The 24,033-nt window shown below is 35.9% G+C and overlaps 1 protein-coding gene across 7 annotated transcripts; it reads right to left on the bottom strand.

Moving 5' to 3' along the window:
• Positions 1–2,792: 2,792 nt before the first annotated feature.
• On the bottom strand, positions 2,793–23,521 carry LOC117337625 (proline-rich transmembrane protein 1-like). Of its 7 annotated transcripts, none has more exons than XM_033898696.1 (12): positions 23,448–23,521; positions 23,050–23,217; positions 10,809–10,889; positions 10,538–10,599; positions 10,093–10,185; positions 7,310–9,650; positions 6,556–6,633; positions 5,475–5,591; positions 5,285–5,350; positions 4,621–4,739; positions 3,186–3,281; positions 2,793–3,003 (listed from the first exon to the last, which is right to left on the bottom strand). In XM_033898696.1, exons 7-12 carry the CDS (start codon positions 6,620–6,622, stop codon positions 2,863–2,865), a joined length of 606 nt encoding a protein of 201 aa, XP_033754587.1. In that variant the 5' UTR covers positions 6,623–6,633; positions 7,310–9,650; positions 10,093–10,185; positions 10,538–10,599; positions 10,809–10,889; positions 23,050–23,217; positions 23,448–23,521; the 3' UTR covers positions 2,793–2,862. The 7 variants fall into 7 exon arrangements, with proteins under 7 accessions (XP_033754587.1, XP_033754585.1, XP_033754586.1 ...); XM_033898694.1 differs by having other exon boundaries at positions 6,556–6,624; XM_033898695.1 differs by having other exon boundaries at positions 6,556–6,624; positions 23,050–23,140; positions 23,448–23,511.
• Between the last annotated feature and the right edge of the window lie 512 nt (positions 23,522–24,033).

Genomic DNA, 24,033 nt, shown 5'->3' with positions numbered 1-24,033 from the left:
CCCCTATTTACCCTACCTGGTGTCCATACCTAGACCCTATTTACCCTACCTGGTTGTCCATACCTAGACTCTATTTACCCTACCCGGTTGTCCTAGAACCCTATTACCCTACATGGTGTCCTCGTGAGCTAGACCCTATTTACCCCTACCTGGTGTCCTACCTAGCCCCTATTTACCCTACCTGGTGTAAATACCTAGACCCTATTTACCCTACCTGGTGTCATAGACCCTATTTACCCCTACCCGGTGTCCATACCTAGACCCTATTTACCCTACCTGTGTCATAGGACCCTATTTACCCTACCTGATGTCCTCGTGAGCTAGACCCTATTTACCCTACCTGGTGTCCATACCTAGACCCTATTTACCCTACCTGGTGTCCATACCTAGACCCTATTTACCCTACCTGGTGTCATAGACCCTATTTACCCTACCCGGTGTCCATACCTAGACCATATTTACCCTACCTGGTGTCCTAGACCCTATATACCCTACCTGGTGTCCATACCTATACCCTATTTACCCTACCTGATGTCCTCGTGAGCTAGACACTATTTACCCTACCTGGTGTCCATACCTAGACCCTATTTACCCTACCTGGTGTCCTAGACCCTATTTACCCTACCTGGTGTCCTAGACCCTATTTACCCTACCTGGTGTCCATACCTATACCCTATTTACCCTACCTGATGTCCTCGTGAGCTAGACCCTATTTACCCTACCTGGTGTCCATACCTGGACCCTATTTAACCTACCTGATGTCCTCGTGAGCTTGACCCTATTTACCCTACCTGGTGTCCATACCTAGACCCTATTTACCCTACCTGGTGTCCTAGACCCTATTTACCCTACCTGGTGTCCTAGACCCTATTTACCCTACCTGGTGTCCTCGTGAGCTAGACCCTATTTACCCTACCTGGTATCCATACCTATACCCTATTTACCCTACTGATGTCCTCGTGAGCTAGACCCTATTTACCCTACCTGGTGTCCTAGACCCTATTTACCCTACCTGGTGTCCATACCTGGACCCTATTTACCCTACCTGATGTCCTCGTGAGCTAGACCCTATTTACCCTACCTGGTGTCCATACTTAGACCCTATTTACCCTACCCGGTGTCCTAGACCCTATTTACCCTACCTGGTGTCCATACCTAGACCCTATTTACCCTACCTGGTGTCATAAACCCTATTTACCCTACCTGGTGTCATAGACCCTATTTACCCTACCTGGTGTCCTCGTGAGCTAGACCCTATTTACCCTACCTGGTGTCCATACTTAGACCCTATTTACCCTACCCGGTGTCCTAGACCCTATTTACCCTACCTGGTGTCCATACCTAGACCCTATTTACCCTACCTGGTGTCATAGACCCTATTTACCCTACCTGGTGTCATCGACCCTATTTACCCTACCCGGTGTCCATACCTAGACCCTATTTACCCTACCTGGTGTCCATACCTAGACCCTATTTACCCTACCCGGTGTCCTAGACCCTATTTACCCTACCTGGTGTCCTCGTGAGCTAGACCCTATTTACCCTACCTGGTGTCCATACCTAGACCCTATTTACCCTACCTGGTGTAAATACCTAGACCCTATTTACCCTACCTGGTGTCATAGACCCTATTTACCCTACCCGGTGTCCATACCTAGACCCTATTTACCCTACCTTGTGTCATAGGCCCTATTTACCCTACCTGGTGTCCTCGTGAGCTAGACCCTATTTACCCTACCTGGTGTCCATACCTAGACCCTATTTACCCTACCTGGTGTCCATACCTAGACCCTATTTACCCTACCTGGTGTCCTAGACCCTATTTACCCTACCCGGTGTCCATACCTAGACCCTATTTACCCTACCTGGTGTCCTAGACCCTATATACCCTACCTGGTGTCCATACCTATACCCTATTTACCCTACCTGATGTCCTCGTGAGCTAGACCCTATTTACCCTACCTGGTGTCCATACCTAGACCCTATTTACCCTACCTGGTGTCCTAGACCCTATTTACCCTACCTGGTGTCCTAAACCCTATTTACCCTACCTGGTGTCCATACCTATACCCTATTTACCCTACCTGATGTCCTCGTGAGCTAGACCCTATTTACCCTACCTGGTGTCCATACCTATACCCTATTTACCCTACCTGATGTCCTCGTGAGCTAGACCCTATTTACCCTACCTGGTGTCCATACCTGGACCCTATTTAACCTACCTGATGTCCTCGTGAGCTTGACCCTATTTACCCTACCTGGTGTCCATACCTAGACCCTATTTACCCTACCTGGTGTCCTAGACCCTATTCTATTTACCCTACCTGGTGTCCTAGACCCTATTTACCCTACCTGGTGTCCTCGTGAGCTAGACCCTATTTACCCTACCTGGTATCCATACCTATACCCTATTTACCCTACTGATGTCCTCGTGAGCTAGACCCTATTTACCCTACCTGGTGTCCTAGACCCTATTTACCCTACCTGGTGTCCATACCTGGACCCTATTTACCCTACCTGATGTCCTCGTGAGCTAGACCCTATTTACCCTACCTGGTGTCCATACCTGGACCCTATTTACCCTACCTGATGTCCTCGTGTTCTTTTTCGGATTATACCATTTATATATAGGTTGATGTATTTTGGATTAAAACATTTTCGTGTCTTTTGATAAAAGATAGTTCCACACATAAAACTCTTTTTTACTGATTTATTATACACATTAGGAACATTTTGTGATAGAAGGTCCATTGTACATTAGTCTATTTGGTATATATAACAACATCAGTCTCTGGCATTGCATATCTCTTTAATTAAAAATTGGTTGTATAATTACTACCACACAATAACGGACTGGATATATTAATAACCAAGTCCGAACCGGAGTAGACAATATGTCATAACCACCACGCCGACCACCATGTTGATAATGTTTATTCTCAGGGCGCAGAGTGAGCTGGTCTTGGCGTTCGCCATGTCGCCGTTATCGGCAGCTCTACGAGACTGAAATATAACACACATGATTCATCCACTGCGTCCCAACAAAAAAGGTAGGCCTATATGTATTGCTTAAATGGAAGAACACCTGCTATTTTTAAATACCATTAAGATTAAAAATGTTGATACTTTAGGATAAAAAATATCAATACTGTATTTCTTCATTTGGTCTGACCGCAGGTACTTACATCGTAGGACGAGATAATGGCACAGATTCCGAGTGACCATATACAGCACAGACAGCCACAAATGGACCAGCCTAGATAGTCATTGGGTACAGGGGTCTGAAACGTAAAGAGGAAAATGAAAGGGAACATGGAAACCATCAAAGGTAAAATACAAACAAATAAAGGAATGAGACCATGTGTGTTCTTACCCTGGACAGGGATATCCACGATTTTACCAGTGTAAGGGTTTGCTTTTCTCTTACCCTGGACATGGATATCCACGATTTTACCAGTGTAAGGATTTTCTTTTCTCTAACACTGAACAGGGATAGCCACGATTTTACAAGTATTAGTATAATAGAATATGTCATCCCCTTAAGAGTGAAGCGGGGATTTCAGCCTGAAATGGAGGTTCTTTAGTTGATAAACACGAGGCCTGCCGAGTATCTGATATCTTAAAAATCTTGACACGAGGGTTGAGATTCGCCCGTCTCACTCGCAAGGGGAGAAAATCTCACTCCGGTAAAAACTGCGGATATCCATGTACAGGGTAAGAGTATAATAGAATCTAACATGGGTTTTTTCTCAACTCGAGTGTAAAAGTTTAGCCAGTCAGCACGCGGCTTACCGTGTGCTGGCCGGCCAAAAGCAAATGCAGTTTTTATGAAAGTTTTTCATCGCGCAATCTATTATTCCGGGAGGGTATGCGTCTTCTACTTAATTAACGATAGTGGTCATGCTAACTCCGGATAATACCATGAAAAGTGGGGTAGGGAGACTTAATTAACGATAGTCGTCATGCTAACTCCGGATAATACCATGAAAGGTGGGGTAGGGAGAACAGAACCACAAGGTACATGTTCTAACTTCCTGTCGTACAAAGTGATTTATATTTCCATATGATTAAACTGTCCGATGTTCTTCCTCAATCAACTGTGAAATATAAAACACCGTAGGTTGAGGAAGCAGGGTTGTAACTATCTAGAAATTCACCAAAGTGAAATTTTTATCGTCACTTTTTTATCGAGCTCAATGGTAAATTTCCCTGTCTGTAATGGGCTGATGAAGAAGCTTTCTGAAACTTTTCAGAGCATACTGAATTGACATGAGCAATATTTCTGTTTAAGTATACGGCAAATATTTCATAATCATTTTAATATTTATTTCATTATTGTAAGTATCTTTAATATGAAAAAAAAATCTCCGTGTTGATGTTGGTTTGCTGTAGTACCATGAAGAGGTCTTACTGCTGGAGGAAATAGGAGCAAGAAGAGAAACCCCATGTAACATGTAGCCGGGAAAGAGACCCCATAACTGTCCACGTCCTAACGGGGATTCGAACCCTAGGCGCCTAGGTAGAAGGCCAGTGTTACACAATGCCATCATACATCTCATCTATAACTACTTCTAATATAAGGCTTATCATTAACATTATAAGTATGATAAAGATACTTACATGTACATGTACCACTGAGGGCAGCTCGGTGCCATTTGGCTGTTGTATGACGACGCTGGTGTCATTAGCGGAGGACGGCTGTACTGGAGTGTGGGTAGTAGGGTGGCCATACTCAGTATCTTTAATAGATGATAATATTTAAATTACTGCACATGATTTATTGGGTTAAAGAAATCTTGTCATACGATTGGAATTAATTAGCGTCAATGATCCTTACATTCGGTTTCGGTTGTCTACTCTAGTAATAGTAACCACAGCTTTAAATTGGCTGTATCAAAGGCACACAGAGAAATATTATACAGGCTTAATTATCATATGTATGCACGAAGGTACACTAAAATACATTATTGTATTACGAATACGTAATGACTTATCAAACATAATCAATAATGTATTCAAACAATTGACTTATCCTCCCTATTGTCTGGAGGCCATGGCGTGATATACATGTACATTGTAGTATTAGGTACATAATGATATGTGCATTAAAACATACGTAATCTTCGTCTAATCACAGCAGGTTATTCCATACGATGTGCTGTGTTCTAGGCAATCCCATTTTGAATCAGACCTCGTTTTGCTATCAATCATCACTTATTTTCTCCAACATACAACATATACAAATCTTAGTTCCGATATAGGAAATTCAGTTTGATCAACATACCGTGTAAATCGAAAGGAGGGGGTGCATCAATGTCGATATGGCTGTACGGTGGCGGTTTGGGTCCATCTAATAAAATATATGAATAATCATATATATGATTTCACTGTTAGACATTAGAGAATTCAGTAATTTGTTCAGTTTTGGATTTATATTTTATCAAGCGTATTTCTGTTTATTACTGTTTGTTTACCTATTGGAAGTAGTGACGTCACACTCTGTCCACATGCTGGGCTGGCTCCCCATGTGTACTGTGCGTTTCCTTCATCCGTAGGTGGAAAATATGGCGGTGGACTATCACTGACGCATGCTATTGAACGTATAAAAGGCACATGTATAGTGTATCATAAGTATCTCCAAACATGTTAACCTCTTTAAAGATTTATTATATTACCATCTAGTATTGTTTGAAATGTCGACGGACGAACATTCAACCTGAAATGTCGACGGACACAAATTTAGCCTCAAATCTCGACGAACACACATTTAGCCTGAAATGTAGACCGACACACATTTAGCCTGAAATGTCGACGCTCACACATTTAGCCCGAAATGTCGACGGACACACATTTAGCCTGAAATGTCTACGAACACACATTTAGTCTGAAAAGTCGACGCTCACACATTTAGTCTGAAAAGTCGACTGACACACATTTACCCCGAAATGTCAACGGATACACATTTAGCCTGAAATGTCGAAGAACACACATTTAGCCCGAAAAGTCGACTCACACATATTTAGCCCGAAATGTCGACGGACACACATTAAGCCTGAAATGTCGACGAACACACATTTAGCCTGAAATGTCCACCACACATTTAGCCTGAGATGTCGACGCACACATATTTAGCCCAAAATGTCGACGAACACACATTTTCAATTCAATGACAAATGCTGATACGTACGTCATATGTGGTGATATCAAACAGTATGTGTCTTTGACGAACAACCGAACAAATAATACAAATGTATCAATATCCTTCCTCTGTTTGATATTGGAACGGATAAGATCAAACTTTTATTATTATGTCGTAAAATGTTAATTATGATAAGTTTGTCTCACAATAGTTAGTATTTCGTCATATTGACATAAATATCCCCTGTTTACGTCTGTATGGTAGAGTTGCTGTCTGTAATATATTGTCAACTATGTAATCCAGTAAATCAACGACTTGTACGCTAAATGCTGAGATTCACGTGCTTTGTATTTATCTTTTGATTTATATACTTCTGAACATTTTGTGTGAAGCTAGACGATTATCATTATACATACCCTCTCGTGGCAAAGATGGGGAGCTTGGAACGGAATCCTCGTCAGTGAACTGCTGGTATTCAGACATTACTGAAAATACCAATAACCATATTGTTAACAATCGTTCAACGTTAAAAAGCCCATTAGAAAACATAAACAGTCTCCTGGCGTCCACTTTCGTCATCTTATTGGGAACATATTTGCGATTTGATATCATTATTCTGAGCTGGGAAATTAAAATGCCCCCTTTTCTGAAAATAAAACTCCTCTTGCATCAAATGATCCGTATTTAGCACAAATTCGTAAATACGACTTTAACAAGGAAAACTGTAGTCCCATCAACAACACGGAAAACTTTGGTCCGTTCAACAACAAGGAAAACTCTGGCCCCATCAACAACAAGGAAAACTCTGGTCCCATCAACAACAAGGAAAACTCTGGTCCCATCAACAATTAGGAAAACTTTGGTCCTATCAGCAACATGGAAAACTGTAGTCCCATCAACAACAAGGAAAACTCTAGTCCCATCAACAACGACGAAAACTCTGGTCCCTTTAACAACGATGAAATATCTGGTCCCCTCAACAACGATGAAAACTTTGGTCCCATCAACAAGGAAACCGCTAGTCCCATCAACAACAAGGAAAACTCTAGATCTCGTCCCATCAACGAGGACAATTCTGGTCCCATCACTTTTAACGTTTATAAAACTACTAATTAAAATGACAATATTTCAGTGTCCTTAGATATAATCTAAAATTTGATTTATACATACCCTTTTTGAGTTACCGTGACTTGGATGAAAAAGTATTGCCGCTTTTGAGCCGTTATCATCTCAACGATACTGGCGTTGTTGAACATCCCGATCGGAATAAACAGCACCACGATGTCATGAGTTGAATGCATGTAGTATAGGATTAATTAGCTTGATATTGTTGTCACGTTTCTAATTAATAGGATTGGTGTAATGATGACAAGTATGCAATTATCAAACTACATGTATATCGATGTTTATTTGTGACATGGAACATATATTTATATAGAATCATGAAGTTTGATAATTACCGAACTAGACATTAAATCTTTAATCAATGTGTTTTGAGTTTTCTATATGTAAATAGTGTTTTTGTTTAACAGTATAAAATGTCTTTATAACTAGCAAGTATAAGTGTATATATATTCTCGAATGTAGCCAATATTTTATATCCTCCACTAGCTCAGCAAACGATTGAAGGGCCACAGATTTTTGTCATCGAATCAATCATAGTCATTATTGGAGTATACGCCACGGACTTTTCTATTCATATCCATATTTCTTTCCTGCTCTTGGATGACTATTAATCCTGAATCTTCTGGTAAAGCTGCCAATACTTGGATACATGGATATTATATACTCTTGATCACTACTGCACATTATTGACACGCGACAAAATGTAGTTCATTATACATATATGTTTTTATGGGTTTGTCAATATTAAAAGGAATACGAAATGCATCCAAAGGGAAATACATTTGTATTGCAATGAATTCTATATCCTTTCATAACGGCATATCTATTCTTTAAGAAAATGAAAATTGAACACAATATGTTTTAAGATGATTTTTTAATACTAGGGAACAGCTCGACAGGTTCTTTGTATTAAAATGAATATCCATTCAATACTATCAAGTACACAATAAACAAAGTTATCAAAGTTTGTCCTCCAATATGCATAACGCAAAAAGTAGGTCATAATGACCATTAAAAACATGAAAGCTTTCATTCCTATGATACGCTGGTAGAATGGCAATATATATATTGCAGTGAAGTTAAATTAATTTGATCAGCGTACCATTTATTTTGAGAATTCTTGTTGAATAATTAATGCATATATTGTTGATTTATTTATTTGATCGGGGTACACACCTGTTTATGTTATTGTTTTACTATGATTAATGATTGATTGGATCAGGGTACACACCTGTTATATGTGATTGATTTATCATGATTAATGATTAATTTGATCAGGATAAACACTTGTTATATGTGTTTGATTAATTATGATTAAGGATTGATTTGATCAGGGTACACACCTGATATATGTCATTAATTTATCATGATTAATGATTAATTTGATCAGGATAAACACTTGTTATATGTGTTTGATTAATTATGATTAATGATTGATTGGATCAGGGTACACACCTGTTATATGTGATTGATTTATCATGATTAATGATTAATTTGATCAGGATAAACACTTGTTATATGTGTTTGATTAATTATGATTAATGATTGATTTGATCAGGGTACACACCTGATATATGTTATTAATTTATCACAATTAATGATTAATTTGAAAAAAAAAATATTCAGACAATTGTAAGAAGTAACGTTTGGATTATTTACATTACTACATACCACTATGTGAGCTGAGACGTCGGAACTTAGATTAGGAATAACTGTGACATACCTAGAGTATGATAGAGGATAACAATAGGTTTATGTTATAGTTATGACAAACATCACATCTGTAAAACGCGTTTTGGTTAACACTAATATATCAGAATAGTTCTCATGATAGTACTATATTCCGATACAGTAAACGATATATCAGCGTAACCAAACAGAGGATAATGTACAACAAACATCTTCATGGGTGGCACCAGGCATTCTCCATTACGGAACATCTGGTCCGATATTGGGATGGTCGCTATGATGTCTCAAAGTCCTGTTTGCTTACTCGACCTCAATCATTGTATGGAAGTGTCATTACTATCCGCTGATTAATACGTAGCATTTGATTACGGACTGGTGGTCATTGTTGTCCATCTGTAATGCTGTTTCCCCACACACAGAAGCTCCCGGGCCGTAGACAAATATAACTATTCCATAGCTGAGATCTTCATATTTACGGGGAAATAAGGAAGACGATATCAGTAGTAAGGTGTATAAAACGGCAAGTCTATATATGCGTACAGGTTTATTGGATCGTTAGATTAACGTTAGAATACTCAAGAAGAAGAATGTACAGGCCTGCTCCTGCTAAAAACGTCTGTAGTATGTTTAATCCCAAAGCATATCCTGCGGTAATTTTAGCTCCTTCAATGTCCCCACGGCGGGCTTTCCGGCGAGACTGAAGTCAACAACAATTAAGAAATTTTAGTACCATGTTTTAAATTGTTACTTTGATTTAATCGTTTAGCATACGCAATTAAATAAAAGCCATTTTGTTGTTTTCAAGGGATTCAATTATCGATACTACGGGACACAGACTCACAAAAAATAATCACCCTGAAAAAAAAAAAAAAAGGGAAAAAACAAATATATCTACTTCGTTTTTCAGTGGGAACTACAATTTTAAATAACTCTTACCTAAACCTTGAAAAGTTTAAACATAAATAAAAACCAAATGCCTGGAAAATACAACTGTGCACATTTCAAGAATATCGCTAAATTTTCATCTTTTACTTTGAAACGTTTGTTGAAACCTTGAAACTTGAACCATCGGATACACTCCATTACCGTATACCGGAAATGAAACCAAGACTGATTATAGATTTGAATGGTCTACGCACCTCGCATGATGCCGAAAGTGCCATTATACCAAATGGTAATGGACAACACATTGTGATGATAGACCAGACCATGTAGTCCTCAGGGACACTTGTCTGAAAACAGAAACTGAAACGTCTTACCAACTCATAATGGTGTGTGTTTTAAATAGCTGATGCTTTAGTTAGGTATACCTATAGATATGCATGTGTCGAAATCCTAATAATTGGTTGTGTACGAATAGGACTATATGTAACAAAGTCGCTTAAACTTGCACTTCTAGGTCTCTGGCTCCTACATCGGGTTTATAGCTGCACTGATTTGCATATGGATCAAAATTGTCACACGAACGATTAATGAAAACATTTTCATTGCTACCATAGTAAAGATTTTACACTCGGAATGGAGTGTTGATTATTTGTGAAGCCGTTTCAGGTTTGAGTCACATAACAATGTTATGCTACTTACATTTACTGGTTGAGTGACGATGGCAGGTGTTCTAGTTGGGCGTTTGAATGGAGTCGAAGAACCTGTTATAAAAGTATAAATTACATAATTCTATTTCATTGATGCTATTAGCATGGTATAGTGTTTTACGCATGTTTCTATTCTCACTAGTATATCAAATGTTTTAAGATTCTATTGATGCGTTATAACGTTGTCTGTTGACATAGTGTCGCGATTTCCAAACATTCAGTAACATGGGGCACAGTAAAGATGGATTATCCAATGATCATACTTGCAGACGTAGGTGGAAGTAGAAGCGGCTGAAAGTCGTGAAACTGGAGGCTGTCATGTTCCGATAGGATTGCAGTGTCGTCTGTAACAAAAATACGTGTTTTAATTTTGTTTTATCTGATTAAGAACGTTAGCTGTTTGATATTGACGACGTTCCATTTTTATACTGACAGCGTCTGTTGTTTTGATATTGACGACATCAATTATTTGATATCTTTATTCATTTTATTTATAAGTTCATCTATTTCAATATTGCGGAAATTCCAATCTGAATAGCTGACCTAATTATCTTTGCCTTTGCTTATTGATTTTTAATTGAAATGGCGGTTTCGTTTACAGATCGGTAAATCTATTCTTTTGTTTAATTTTTTCAAGCATTTATTATCTGCCTGATGTTACAGTGTATACATAAGCAATAAGTAACCATTGTGTCACTGCCACACCCTGTACTTCTCATGGACATGTTTTTATTTGTACCTTTTCAAAGTTGTCAAATTATTGATGAAATTCTACGATGCAAACAATTGTTTCTCCTGATGATAGTTTGAACTTTTTTTATAAAGTTTTTAATTTAATTTAATTATGTTTCTTTACTTCCTTCTTAGGACTTTAATGCATGCACCTTTATCAGAGGAATACTTATTTTTTACTGGTTGTGACTGGTTGTCACCTGATCAGAAGGACCAAGGTAACCTTTTACCATACCATGGCGTCCGTCATCAGTCCTTCTGCCGTCCCTACGTCAATATTTTCTTCAAACGACTTGTTCTTAACCACCGGATGGAATTTAACCTAATTTGACTAGAAACATCCCTAGTTTGAGGTGATTTACAATTGTATAAATGGCGAGACTGACTCCCCCTGGGACTTGAGAGGCGGAGCCTAAAGTTGGCTTTATTGCTAAAGTGATTTCTTTTATAGAAGGATTGTACAAAAGACACACTTTAGAACAAGTTGAGAGTTGAAGTAGACCCAATGTTGAATACTTCAATTTCTACTCAAATTGGACTCAAACTTAATCTGTTTCATTTGCTCATGAATTTGACCAGATTAACACTGATCAGTGCGTATGAATACATGGTTAAAATCCTTCCGCGGAACGATTTCACTTTTTCTACATTGTTGCTATAAACATGGAATTATTATTAAAATTATCAAATTTATAATGTATTCTTGTATTTTATGAAAGACCAGATATGCTAGATACTTATATTTTGACAAAATAATGCTGTTTTTTAATCCTAAAATTGCGGACTACATTTGTATTTTACTCGACCGACTAGACATGCACAATCCGGAACTCCTCGGGCTTTTCGCATTTGGACTTGCACAAGCTTCGAGACATTAATATCTAGACCGACATTTTTATTCGAAAAAAAAAAACAATTGAAATATAAGGATTGAATCTTGATTTGGTCGATTTCATAGGGTCATGAATTGAGTTGCTCTTGAGACATATTCAACATGAACTGCGAAACAGTTAATGTTGAATATGTCTCAAGAGCAACTCAATTTATGACCCCATGAAATCGACCAAATCAAGATTCAATCCTTAATTAGACTGCTTCATACAGCTGTACCGTCCTTTTATGACTTGTCAATGATTCTAAGGACCTAAAGGTCTAAAGAGTTGATGATAGGGGACGGCCAAAAACAAAAACAGAAAGTCATCAAACGAATAGTTCAATCAATTTGATAATATTCAGTTTAATTTCATAATTTGCAATATTACGTTTCAGAATCGCATTAAGTGCACGTTTATATTCCGAACCGTGTCATTATTCCAATGAATTACAGTGTGACACGCAAGTTACGATCAACTTTGTTAAATGAAACGTCATCAAGTAGTGGCTACCGTATACAATTGCGCAAGACACGCGCTATAAGCACCTTCCAAAGGAACAGAGTTAGAGTTAGATACAGTAGAGGTTAACTGACTTAGACTGTACCATACAGCTATTTCGTCCTTCTGGGACGGACTCATCAGTGATGTTATGGGCTGAACAGTTGACTCGAAAAAGATCGTTCAAAATGATCTAAGTAATGCATATCACTCATGTTTGACATGAATCATACGTAGGTGGTTGGGATTCAAATTTTAACACTGACCCTCCGAAAGGGACAGAGGAGAAGGCCTTAAGGTAACAATTTGGTTATATTTCTAAAAACTACTTAAAATATTTGAAAGGCAGTATCCGTAGGTGGTGGGGATTCAAATATGTACAAATGGCTGGGCTGTCCCCCCAGGGGTTAGTGTTTTAACCTCCATGAGGTAAATATGCCAAATTTGCTAATATCCTTTTCTTTGAAGGAATGAATGGATTTGATCCATATTGCATCTTTCAGTAATGGAGAACTAATTTTGGTGAATATAGCATTCCGGTGACATTACTAGTAAAACCCAACCTGAGAAAAATAGAAAATGTGTGAACAACAAGATTTTCGAAATCTGATGTAAAATAGCCTTTGGCGAGATATAACCAAAATGTGTAAGAGGTGGGTGTGGTCCCGTGGTGTCTACAGGATTAGGCCTAAAGGGAAAATATATCAAATTCTTTGAAATTCTTCTTGTGTAGTGATGTAGAGCGTTTTGGCATAACAACAGAAATATTCAGGTTGGCAATACAGGCCATCTGGTCCTCTTCTATCATGAATAACTAAAATGTCTCGTTATTTTCAGGAAAACCCATCCCCCTTTTTACAACTTTAAGTATGCTGTTAGAAAATACAAATAGAAACGTAAAACAAAATACGAAACTATCGAAGTTGGACAATGGTACATGTATTTGATTATTCTTATTTCAGACTACGTCTTAAGCCAACATCCTACATCACAACAACAATGCCTTTATAGCGTCATTGATATTGTGATTTAACCATGATATCTCCTAAACACGATATTTTCTATTCGTATTGCACTTACAATACAACTGGTTTACTAACAAAACAGAAATTATGATATCTCTAACTTCCCGGTAAAATATGATATCTAAAATTCTCGAGAAATTTGATTTATAACAAGCAGAACAAAATGTGATTTCTAGCATTCCAGTAAAATGTGATGTGTGATATTCTAGTGAAAGGTGATATCTGATAAGTTTTTTTTTTTTTGTAACTGGATGTTAAAAAACATGCTTCTTGTCTAAATTTGGGTGTTACACTATCATAGACTGCATATTCATCTATTTACTTAAGTTCATATCGCGGTTTTGCCATCCAATTTTCCTATTTTTAGAAACACGCAGATAATACTGTGTTAACTATGTCATAATCATTGTGACGTCACAATGCCCAAAATGTCAATTTCCTTTTATCCCCAACTGGTAGGGGAAAATGGGAGGTATTTTTTAGGAGAATGGTCGTAATTGGGCTGATGTATATAACACACCTTTCAGAGTTACACATACAAAACTACAGTGGTTTCAATTTAGAATTGTCCCATCATATCTTGACAACAAATTCTTTTATGTTTACAACTGGGCTAGTGTCTAGTCCCCTCTGTACTCTCTGTGTGGGAATGAATAGAAGTACAACAATTTCTACAAAGATTTGAAATACTATTAGAAGAACTTCTTATTCCTTTTTCATTTAATAAAATAAGCTTCTTTTTTGGATTATCTTCAAACAATATATGTAATAAAGTTGATAATGTTATCTTAATCATGATTAAGCAATATATATACAATACAAGATACCTTCATAAAATGTTAAAAATCAATATTTTAGTTAGATCTATAAAAGAATACTACGTTGTTCAGAGATATATCGCCAACAGCCATGGAGGTTTTGCTCAAGGTAAGCTAGAAAATGAATGGAAAAAATAGAAAAAAAATTATTAGAACTTGGTGATGCTTAAGGTATTCAATTTTTTTATACTGATTTTATAAACCTCATCAATCTAAGATACAATTGATACATACATCTGACACTACCTTATCCCCTTGATCCTTTGTCGTTTGTTTAAAAAAAAATGTTTTTTTTCTCTAAAATTGAAAATATTAGGTCATTATTGATTTATTGATGATATATTTTTGATTCTAGCCCAGCCTCTTTCTCTCTGTCTCTCTCTGTTGCTCTGATTTTCTACTCCTTTACTCTTTCTCTCTTTCACTCTCTCTGTTCCTTTTTTTTTTTTTTTTTTTTTGTATGTTGAGGTAAATGTGAGTGTGTTTGTAATGTTACTAGTCAGCATTATATTTGGAGATGATAATGATGATGACAGTGATAAGATAATAGATTCGTAATCTATGGTAGTGAATGTTTTTGTTCATGATTAATATAATGATGGTGATATATATGTGGTGAGGATGAAATGTGTAATGAGAATGATGCTGATGATGCTGATGATGATGATGATGTTTGTAGAGCAGTAAAATTAAGTGAAATTAGACAGATAGTCGGATGATGTATGCGATTGTATGAATGTTCAATATGGTTTTTTTGTTTTGTTTTTTTGTTGTTTTTTTCTTATATATATTTTAGATGTATGTAATGGTTTGATCAGTGTGGAGCGTGGTCAATTGTGTCAATGACTCAGTTGACGTGGCTAGAGTTGATATGACCAACACAGAAACTGAGCCCTTGACATGATTGATCAGTCTACAAGGGAACTGAATAGTTGTGTGTGTGTGTGTATGGGGGGGGGGGGGGGGTAGGTTGGGTGGGTGGGGGTGTCTGTATGTGTGGGTGAAGATACATGTATCAGACATATACACCAAAAAGAGTATATGTATGATTGTCTATTGCCTACTGATGTGATATGTTTTGATGATGATGATGTGTCTGTAGAACAAGAGTGAAACGAGATAGTAAGATGGTGTTTGTGTTTTTTCTGTGTATATGCTAGATGATGTATGTTTATGTTTATATGTCTATTTTTATATTTATAATATAAATATCTTCATAAATAAAAAAAATTATATAAAAAAAATCAAAATCAAAAAATCAAAAAAAATCCTTTTATCAAAATAAATAATGTTTTATATCCAAAATAAACATTAAGGATCCGATCAATATGGTGTGAAGAGGAGTTATCTGCCCTTGATGGCGTGTGGTTGTGTTTTCTGAGGCTCCGAATATGTTTCTATTTTCTGGTATTTTTACCAATTATTCGACCTCATTATCGTCATATACAGTATCCTAAGAGGATGAGAGACGATATCCTTCACTAGACTTTCAACATACTTGATGCTGAAGTGACTTTTAGAGCCTGGAACAGGGATTTTCTATCCAGGTGAAAAGTACTCACGATCGCCAAGGATGTCAAACCAACTAACTAGATCCATGTCGGTTCACTTTAACCACAAATTTCACAAGGGAATAAAACATGAAGATGTATTGAAAGGACTTGAGAATGTTATTGACAAAAAAAGAATTACGATCAGTGCAAATTACAGAAAACATGTGCGTTATAACTGTGAGTGACGCTGCTGCAAAAAACAAACTGTTAATACATGGAATAGACCTAAGTGGTAAATCTGTGAGCCTCCTAGAGGTTGAGAAAAACATTACAAATGTGACTATTAAAGACATCCCTTACGAGATGACCGACACTGCAGTCACTACTTTTATGGCCCAATTTGGGGAGGTAATACACGGAAGCTTAAAAAGGGGCACCATTAGGGGGACAGACATTGAGAACGGGACAAGATATGTGCAACTTGCCAACTGTCGTCAAATTCTCCCAATCACAACCTCCTTCGGAAGGTTTCAAGTAAGGTTATTTGCAGACAATAACAAGACCCCGTGTTTTAGGTGCAACCAAACAGAGCATCCGTCATTTAGGTGCCCACTGAAAGATCTGCAGAGTGTAAGGAAATGTTATAAGTGCAACGCGACAGATTACTTAATTCGAGATTGTCCCGAAAACAATGAAAGGACCTGTCATTTCTGTGGTCAAATTGGACACATACAGAGAGACTGTCAAAACAGATTGGAACACGATGCTAGGCAGAAATATTGACAATATGCCAACGAAATTATGGAAGGCGAGGCAGCAAAAAATGTTACAACGGAAAATGACTCACAAAATATGCACGACAACAGTGAAACCATACCTAAGGAGAATGTGTCCGACATCAACGCGACAGCTGGAAACTCTACAGACCCGAGCTCGTGTTTTAGTAGGCCTAAATGTGTGTTGCTTGGTGCATCTAATTGTACTAGACTAAAAAACGACTCAAAAAACATTGTCAACGCAGCAATATCGGGAACGACGTTCACCAGAATAGACGACACGATAAACAAAGCCATAGACACACTAAACGAGACTGACGAAGTGAACAAAGTAGTAGTTTGTCTAGGCACGAATGACATTTCTGGAAATAAACAGGAAGCTACGAACGTAAACATCAGTGTCACTGAGGCGCTTGCCAAGGTCAAGGACTCATTTCCGGAAGTAAACAATATTGGTTTGTGTACAATAATCCCTCGGAAAGGTAAGAGTGCAAACATTAACATGCTCAACGAAACAACTGTCGAAGTCAATACTTTTATAACAAAACTGCGAAAGAGACGAAAAGCTCAAACTCACTGACTTGTATGGAGCTTTTGTGCAAAACGGTTCACCTATAAAAGCAAATTTTGATTCAAATGATCATAGTGGTGTCCATGTTAACAAAGCTGGCGCGGAGAAAATCATGAATATGATAGACTCTTTTGCTGATTCTGATATCACTCCGTCGGCCAGATTGTCTTTTAACACCCCAAATGTTAGAAAACGCTTTCGCAGTAGCATGACAACACCACCAGAAGACAGACAATTGTCTAAATCTTCTAGAAATGACGAATAGATCTAGATCTGATCACAATAAGCTATAGTCAAAAAGAGTTAGACCACTGACCCGTCATGTATATATTGTATATATATATCTATTGGAATGAACCCATATTTTTCTATCATGTTTAGCATAACGATGATGGTGTATTATGGCATAGAGAGGTTAAATGATTATCTAATTAAGTTTGCTGATTGTTTGAAGGTGATAATGCAGCTTTATTCAAATAAGTGTATAATATATAAATATAATGCATGTATAAAGTATAATAACAATACTTTAAAATGTTTTAAGTATGAGAAAAAAAGTAATAAGAGAGCAAGATGAGAAGTAAAAACATGATATTATTTGTATACAATGAATATACTGTATGGATTGGATGTGGTAAAATGGAAATTGTCGAAAATGAATCCAGAATGTATAATATGTAAATATAAGACATGTATGAAATATAATGTGCTACAATGAAGTCTAATAATACTTTAAAATGTGCTACCTTAAATGTAAATGGTATGAGAAATAGTAGCAAGAGAGCAAGATTAATGCACTGGATGAAAAATTGATATTATTTGTATACAAGAAACACACTGTGTAGATTCGGATGTTGTAAAATGGAAAAATGAATGGAAGGATATAACAGGTGGAGAAAGTATTTGGAATAATGGAACAACCGAATCGAGAGGTGTTGCCATTCTATTTACTAGAAAAATAGAATCTTACATTAAAATATCCAAAAATTTGAGAGATAACCATGGGAGAATTTTATCCTGTAAAATGTCAACAGAAAATAAAACCTTTCAGATAATTAACATTTACACACCAAATAAAGGGAATGAAAGGAAGCATTTTTTAACACACTGGGTAGGCTCATCATAACTGATAATAATACTGAAAATATTTTAATTGGTGATTTTAGTTGTGTTCTGGATAAGTCAAAAGATAGGAATTCAAACCAAAATATGGATGACATAGGTTGTAATGAATTAAACACATTGATTGCTACCTACAGCTTACAGGACATATGGCGAATACACAACCCAGTTACAGTTCAGTATACTTTTCAACGTGGACTATCAAAGTCACGAATTGACATGATTCTAACACATGAAAATATATCATCGTTATTGAGTAATATAAAAATTAAACATTGTCCTTATAGTGACCATAAGTCTATTTCAATGAAATTACTTTTATATGAGTCTGATAGAGGGCCAGGTTCATGGAAATTAAGTGAAAAGGTTATTAAAAGTGATATTTTTCAAAATTCATTAGAAGCTTGCTGGAAACATTGGATAAAAGAAATAGACATGTATGAAACTATTCTTGAATGGTGGGATATTACCAAAATAAAGATAAAAGAACTGGCAATGGAAGTTGGAAAGCAGATTAATATTAAAGTAAAGGAAATAACAAAAATTGAAGATCAACTAGATACACTTGTTAAGGCCAATTTTAATGATCCAGTAACCCTTAATACAATAGAAAAGTTGCAAACTAAAATCAAACAATACCATAATAATAGAGCAGATGCTGCAAAAGTCCGATCAAGAGTCCAAGATTACGAAGAAGGAGAAAAATCAACAAGGTATTTCTTTGGATTAGAAAAGAAAAATGCAGAAAATACACAATGGTTCAGAATAAAAAATGAGGAAGGACACTATGTAACTGGGATTGATAATATACTTTATGAACAAACAAAATTCTATAAAAAAAACTCTTCAGCTCAGAGGGGTGGGATAATGACAAAGCGGAACAGTTAACAGAACGTATAGAAAACAAACTAACAGAAGAAGAAAGCACTTTTATAGAAAGACCTATAGAACAGAAAGAGATCACTACAGCAATAAATGACTTAAAATTAAATAAATCTCCTGGAGAAGATGGTATAACAGCTGAATTTTACAAAACATACTGGTACTTAATAAAAGATGAAATTATAAAATTGTTTATGGAAATTTTCAGTAACAATAAGTTAACAAACTCACAACATAATGGTATTATAAAACTACTTTATAAGAAAGGTGAGCGAGAAGATATTAAGAATTGGCGACCATTGACACTGTTGAATACTGATTATAAAATAATTGCAAAAATTTTAAGTAATAGATTGAAAACAGTACTACCAAAAATAATTCATACAGATCAAAAAGGATTTGTAGCAGGCCGAAACATTATGGATGCTAACAGACTTTTGCAAGATATAATTGATTATTGTGACATTGAAAACCAAGAAGGATCCATGATATTTTTAGACCAACAAAAAGCCTTTGACAGAATTGAATGGGGATGGGTAATGAAATGCTTACATGATTTTAGATTTGGCTATATTTTTTGTAATTGGATAAATATGCTGTTAGTTAACTCAAAAACATGTATACAAACAAATGGTTTTACCTCCTCTTACTTTGAAATTACAAGATCAGCCCGTCAAGGCTGCCCGATTTCACCGTTACTATATATACTACAGGCTGAACCACTTGCCTGTCAGTTAGATCAGATACAGAAATAAAGGGAATAAAACTACCAGGGAATATTGAATCTAAATTAAACATGTTCGCCGATGACACACAACTCATGAACAAAACAGAAAAATCTATTGAGCAAACATTTAAATGGTTAAAACTATATGAACAAGCATCTGGGTCAAAAATAAATTACACTAAAACAGAAGGAATATACTTGGGGCCATGGAAAAACAAAGAACCAATATTCACAAAAATAAAATGGACAAAAACTGCTGTTAAAACATTAGGCATTTTCCATGGGCATGTGATCGACAATGATAAAATATGGAAAGACAAAATACAGAAGATAAAAAACTGTCTCCAAGTGTGGAAAACTAGGAATCTCACTCTTAAGGGGAAAACACTTATAATAAAATCCTTCATAATATCCTTGATAGGGTTTGAAATAGAAGCCAGAGGCATTCCTGAGAAATACATGCAAGAAATAAACAAATTAATATGGGATAGGAAAGTAAATCTAGTAGAGAGGAAAGTCTGCTGTAACAGTAGAATAGATGGAGGTATAGGAATGATAAATTTAATGCAATTTATAGAAAATAAACAAGTAAAAACAATATACAAAATCCTACACACAAAGACTGAGGCTTGGAATGCTATTGGAAAATCCTATTTGAAAATATTGGACAATAAATATATGCAAAGTAACTTCTTAGCAAGCTGCTCAGACTTGAACGGATTAAACATTAACAATAAAATTCCTAAGTTTTATTACAATAATTTAAAAGCATGGGCAAATATGAAATCAAAAATAGTTCCAGAAGGAATCTCACAAATTTCATCACAGCCACTGTTTGGAAACAAAAACATACAGCTAAACAGACAACCATTATTTATACCATCCTTTTCAAAAAGTGGCTTTAAAAAATATCAGACTTATGGGATTGGGATAGGAATCAATTTATAAATAACCAACATTTATTAAGAAAACTTGTTGTTAGAACAAACTGGATTGCAGAAATAACAAAAATAAAGAAAGCTATACCTAAACAATATATTGAGATTATGCAAGGACAAGAACCTGACAGAACAGCTGGTGCTAAAAAACAAAAAATATATGTTAACAATAAGTTAGAGATATGTGTCTTGAAAATAAATCATTTTAAAATTTTAAAACCACATGAACTAAAATTTTCAATTCTCCACAATATTTCAGATCCAATTGTAAGACCTTAATCAGAAATGAAATGGAATACTCATTTTCATAAGGAAATACCATGGGAGAAAGTATGGGAAAACTTCAAAAATACTGACATTGCAATAACTAGCAAGATAGAAGAACTTCATTGGAAAAGTATTCATAAAATTATATACACTGAAAGCAAATTAAATTTAATGAACAGATCTAATGGCTTATGTCACATGTGTAACACTGAAACTGAAACTCTAACTCACTTGTTTTTTCACTGTACATTTTCAAATCAGCTATTAGATATAATTCATGTTAACTTGTACAATAACCCTGTTTTTGTCACAGCTAATCAAATATGGAATATTGACGAAGAGAAGATGATACTAGGAGATACAACTGATAACATCACAGCCACCATAACTAACACAATTATCTTGACAACTAAATGGGTCATATGGAAGGCTAGAAACATTAAAAAATTTCAAAACAAAACAACGTCTCCACAATCGGCTTATATAATTCTGAAGAAATTATTGAAAGAAAACATATCACTTTACATTAAAATTACACCCGACGCTAAAAAGAGATGTTTGATATCAAAATATCGAACACTATTACAAGAAATTTGATCTGTTTACTTACAAACAACGTGCTACGACAAACCGGAAGTAAATATTGAGTATTGTATAAAGGCCAAAATAGTCGAATACCAAAATTTGGGCTAACCACTGGATAGTTGTTTTTTTTATAATATACCGATTATAGTAGACCAAAGCAGTAGAAGAAAAAATGTGTGTTAGTATAGATTTTAAGTGATATTGTGTGTATATAATTTAGATTGAACGAAAATGTATCAGAGTGTACAGTACATGTATGTAAAATATGAAAAGAATGTGTGAGGGGATAGGATCTCTGATGAGTGAGAGATAGGATGTCTGATGAGTGAAAGCCCTCCTGCGTGAGGACATTTGTTTATATATATATACATGCTTGTTGAATAAAATTGATTTTGAAAAAAAAAAAAAAAAAATGGTGTGAAATCGACCTGGCAGAATATAAAATACTTTATTCTACAAGGTCGGTTTAACATTATATTGACCTCAACAAAGGTCCATCATTGATACTTATTGATAAAGGCTCCTATTCACCTAAAAGATAAAAATTGTAGATAAATTTCTAGCAGAACTTGTGTTATGATACATGTATCAAACATTTAGCATTAAAAGTTCCCCAAGAATTAGGCGGAATACCTGTTGATGTGTCCTTCATCGCCTGATGTATACTTCCTGGTCCACCTGTGTGTTAATTCGTGAACATTCATACCATAGCTTATGACGGCGGATATCGTATTTCATGATCACCTTTTGTTAGATATGGGAGAAAGAATTACCGTAATTATTATCAACACGGTAACGAGTTGGCAGAAAATAAACATCAATAAATATGAGAGTGAACCCAAAACCAAAAGGTATTTTACAAATCATCTTGAGTGACGTTTCCCTAGAAACTGGGCATATAATAATTTATTAAATACCGTACATCCTTTGACTTTTACTTCGTTTAAAATTTCCATCCTGCTATATCTGATTATATGACAGGTCGTCGATTCATAATGTATCAACATCCCATTAAGATATCTTGATGAAAATACGCATGGATGGAAAGGAGATACTTAATATTTTCATTTCACAATAACCAAAAACAGGACAGCGAAATCCTCCAACGTCCTTTGATGCATTACACAAATAATTCCATATCGTTTATGTTCATCGTGATATATAAAGATGCAAGTCAGTTATTAGTATATATTACCTGTTGTTTGTGCTGGAGGGACATAGTCATCTTCAACGCTCTGGTCTGTGGGAAGATTCATGTCGGAGTATACGTTGTGTCGCCACTACCACTGAAGTCAGAGGACCAGGAATAAAAATGATATGTGCCTCAGAAAGATGTCCGAAAATGAATTGTTCCGTAACTCCTCTGACGTAAACAAAATAAAAAGAACATGAAATATGACACAATCCCAGTAAAGATATGTCTGAAGAACTAAAACCCGAGGAGCGATTAGACAGGAAGTGAGTTATCGACAAGACAATTACTACACAATGGAGCAGCTATGACACTCTAACTGGTCACCTTCGGATAGTATGTGGTTTGTGTAATATAGCTGCTACAGTATTAATGATATTGGTATAAGGATATTATTTTACCTGGCCCACAATGCTGTTCTTGTCGGCTGGGGTTAACTTCCTCAATGTCTGCCTCACTGCACACAAGAAGCGACTCTATTTTTAAAAACGTAAGGGTAACTTGTTAAACGTATTTAAATAAATTAATAATTTGACCAAAATCAGGTATTGGTGTTCTGTATTGCTTCATTTATTTATTCATTTTGAAATAAGTATAAAGAAAAACAGTCGATGGATGTTTACCTGTAACTCAACGATACCTGACATTTAACGCGATTTACATTTATTGTCAATATACCTCCTTGAATTAAATCGTGTTATTCATGTCTGTATTTGAATGAATAATTCCTTTAGCAGCTACGATTGTTCCTCTACAACAAGAGGTGTAGCAATAACGTATACTCGTATGCTTAAATATATACATGAATTACATTCAGAATTTGTTTTCTGACTCTTTTTTTTTTTACTTTATTTACTATATATACTATGTTATATATCTATTTATTAGCACAATGTATCAAATGCACTATGTGTTGGTGATCCTAAGATATAGATTTGCATTTCCTGTCGTAGTTGTACCGAGAGAAATATTTATAATATATGTACA

Source organism: Pecten maximus, chromosome 11, assembly GCF_902652985.1.
Source record: "Pecten maximus chromosome 11, xPecMax1.1, whole genome shotgun sequence".
Classification (NCBI taxonomy): Eukaryota; Metazoa; Mollusca; class Bivalvia; order Pectinida; family Pectinidae; genus Pecten; species Pecten maximus.
Note: the sequence above shows the minus strand (reverse complement) of the source record. Positions and strands in the feature narration are given on the sequence as shown.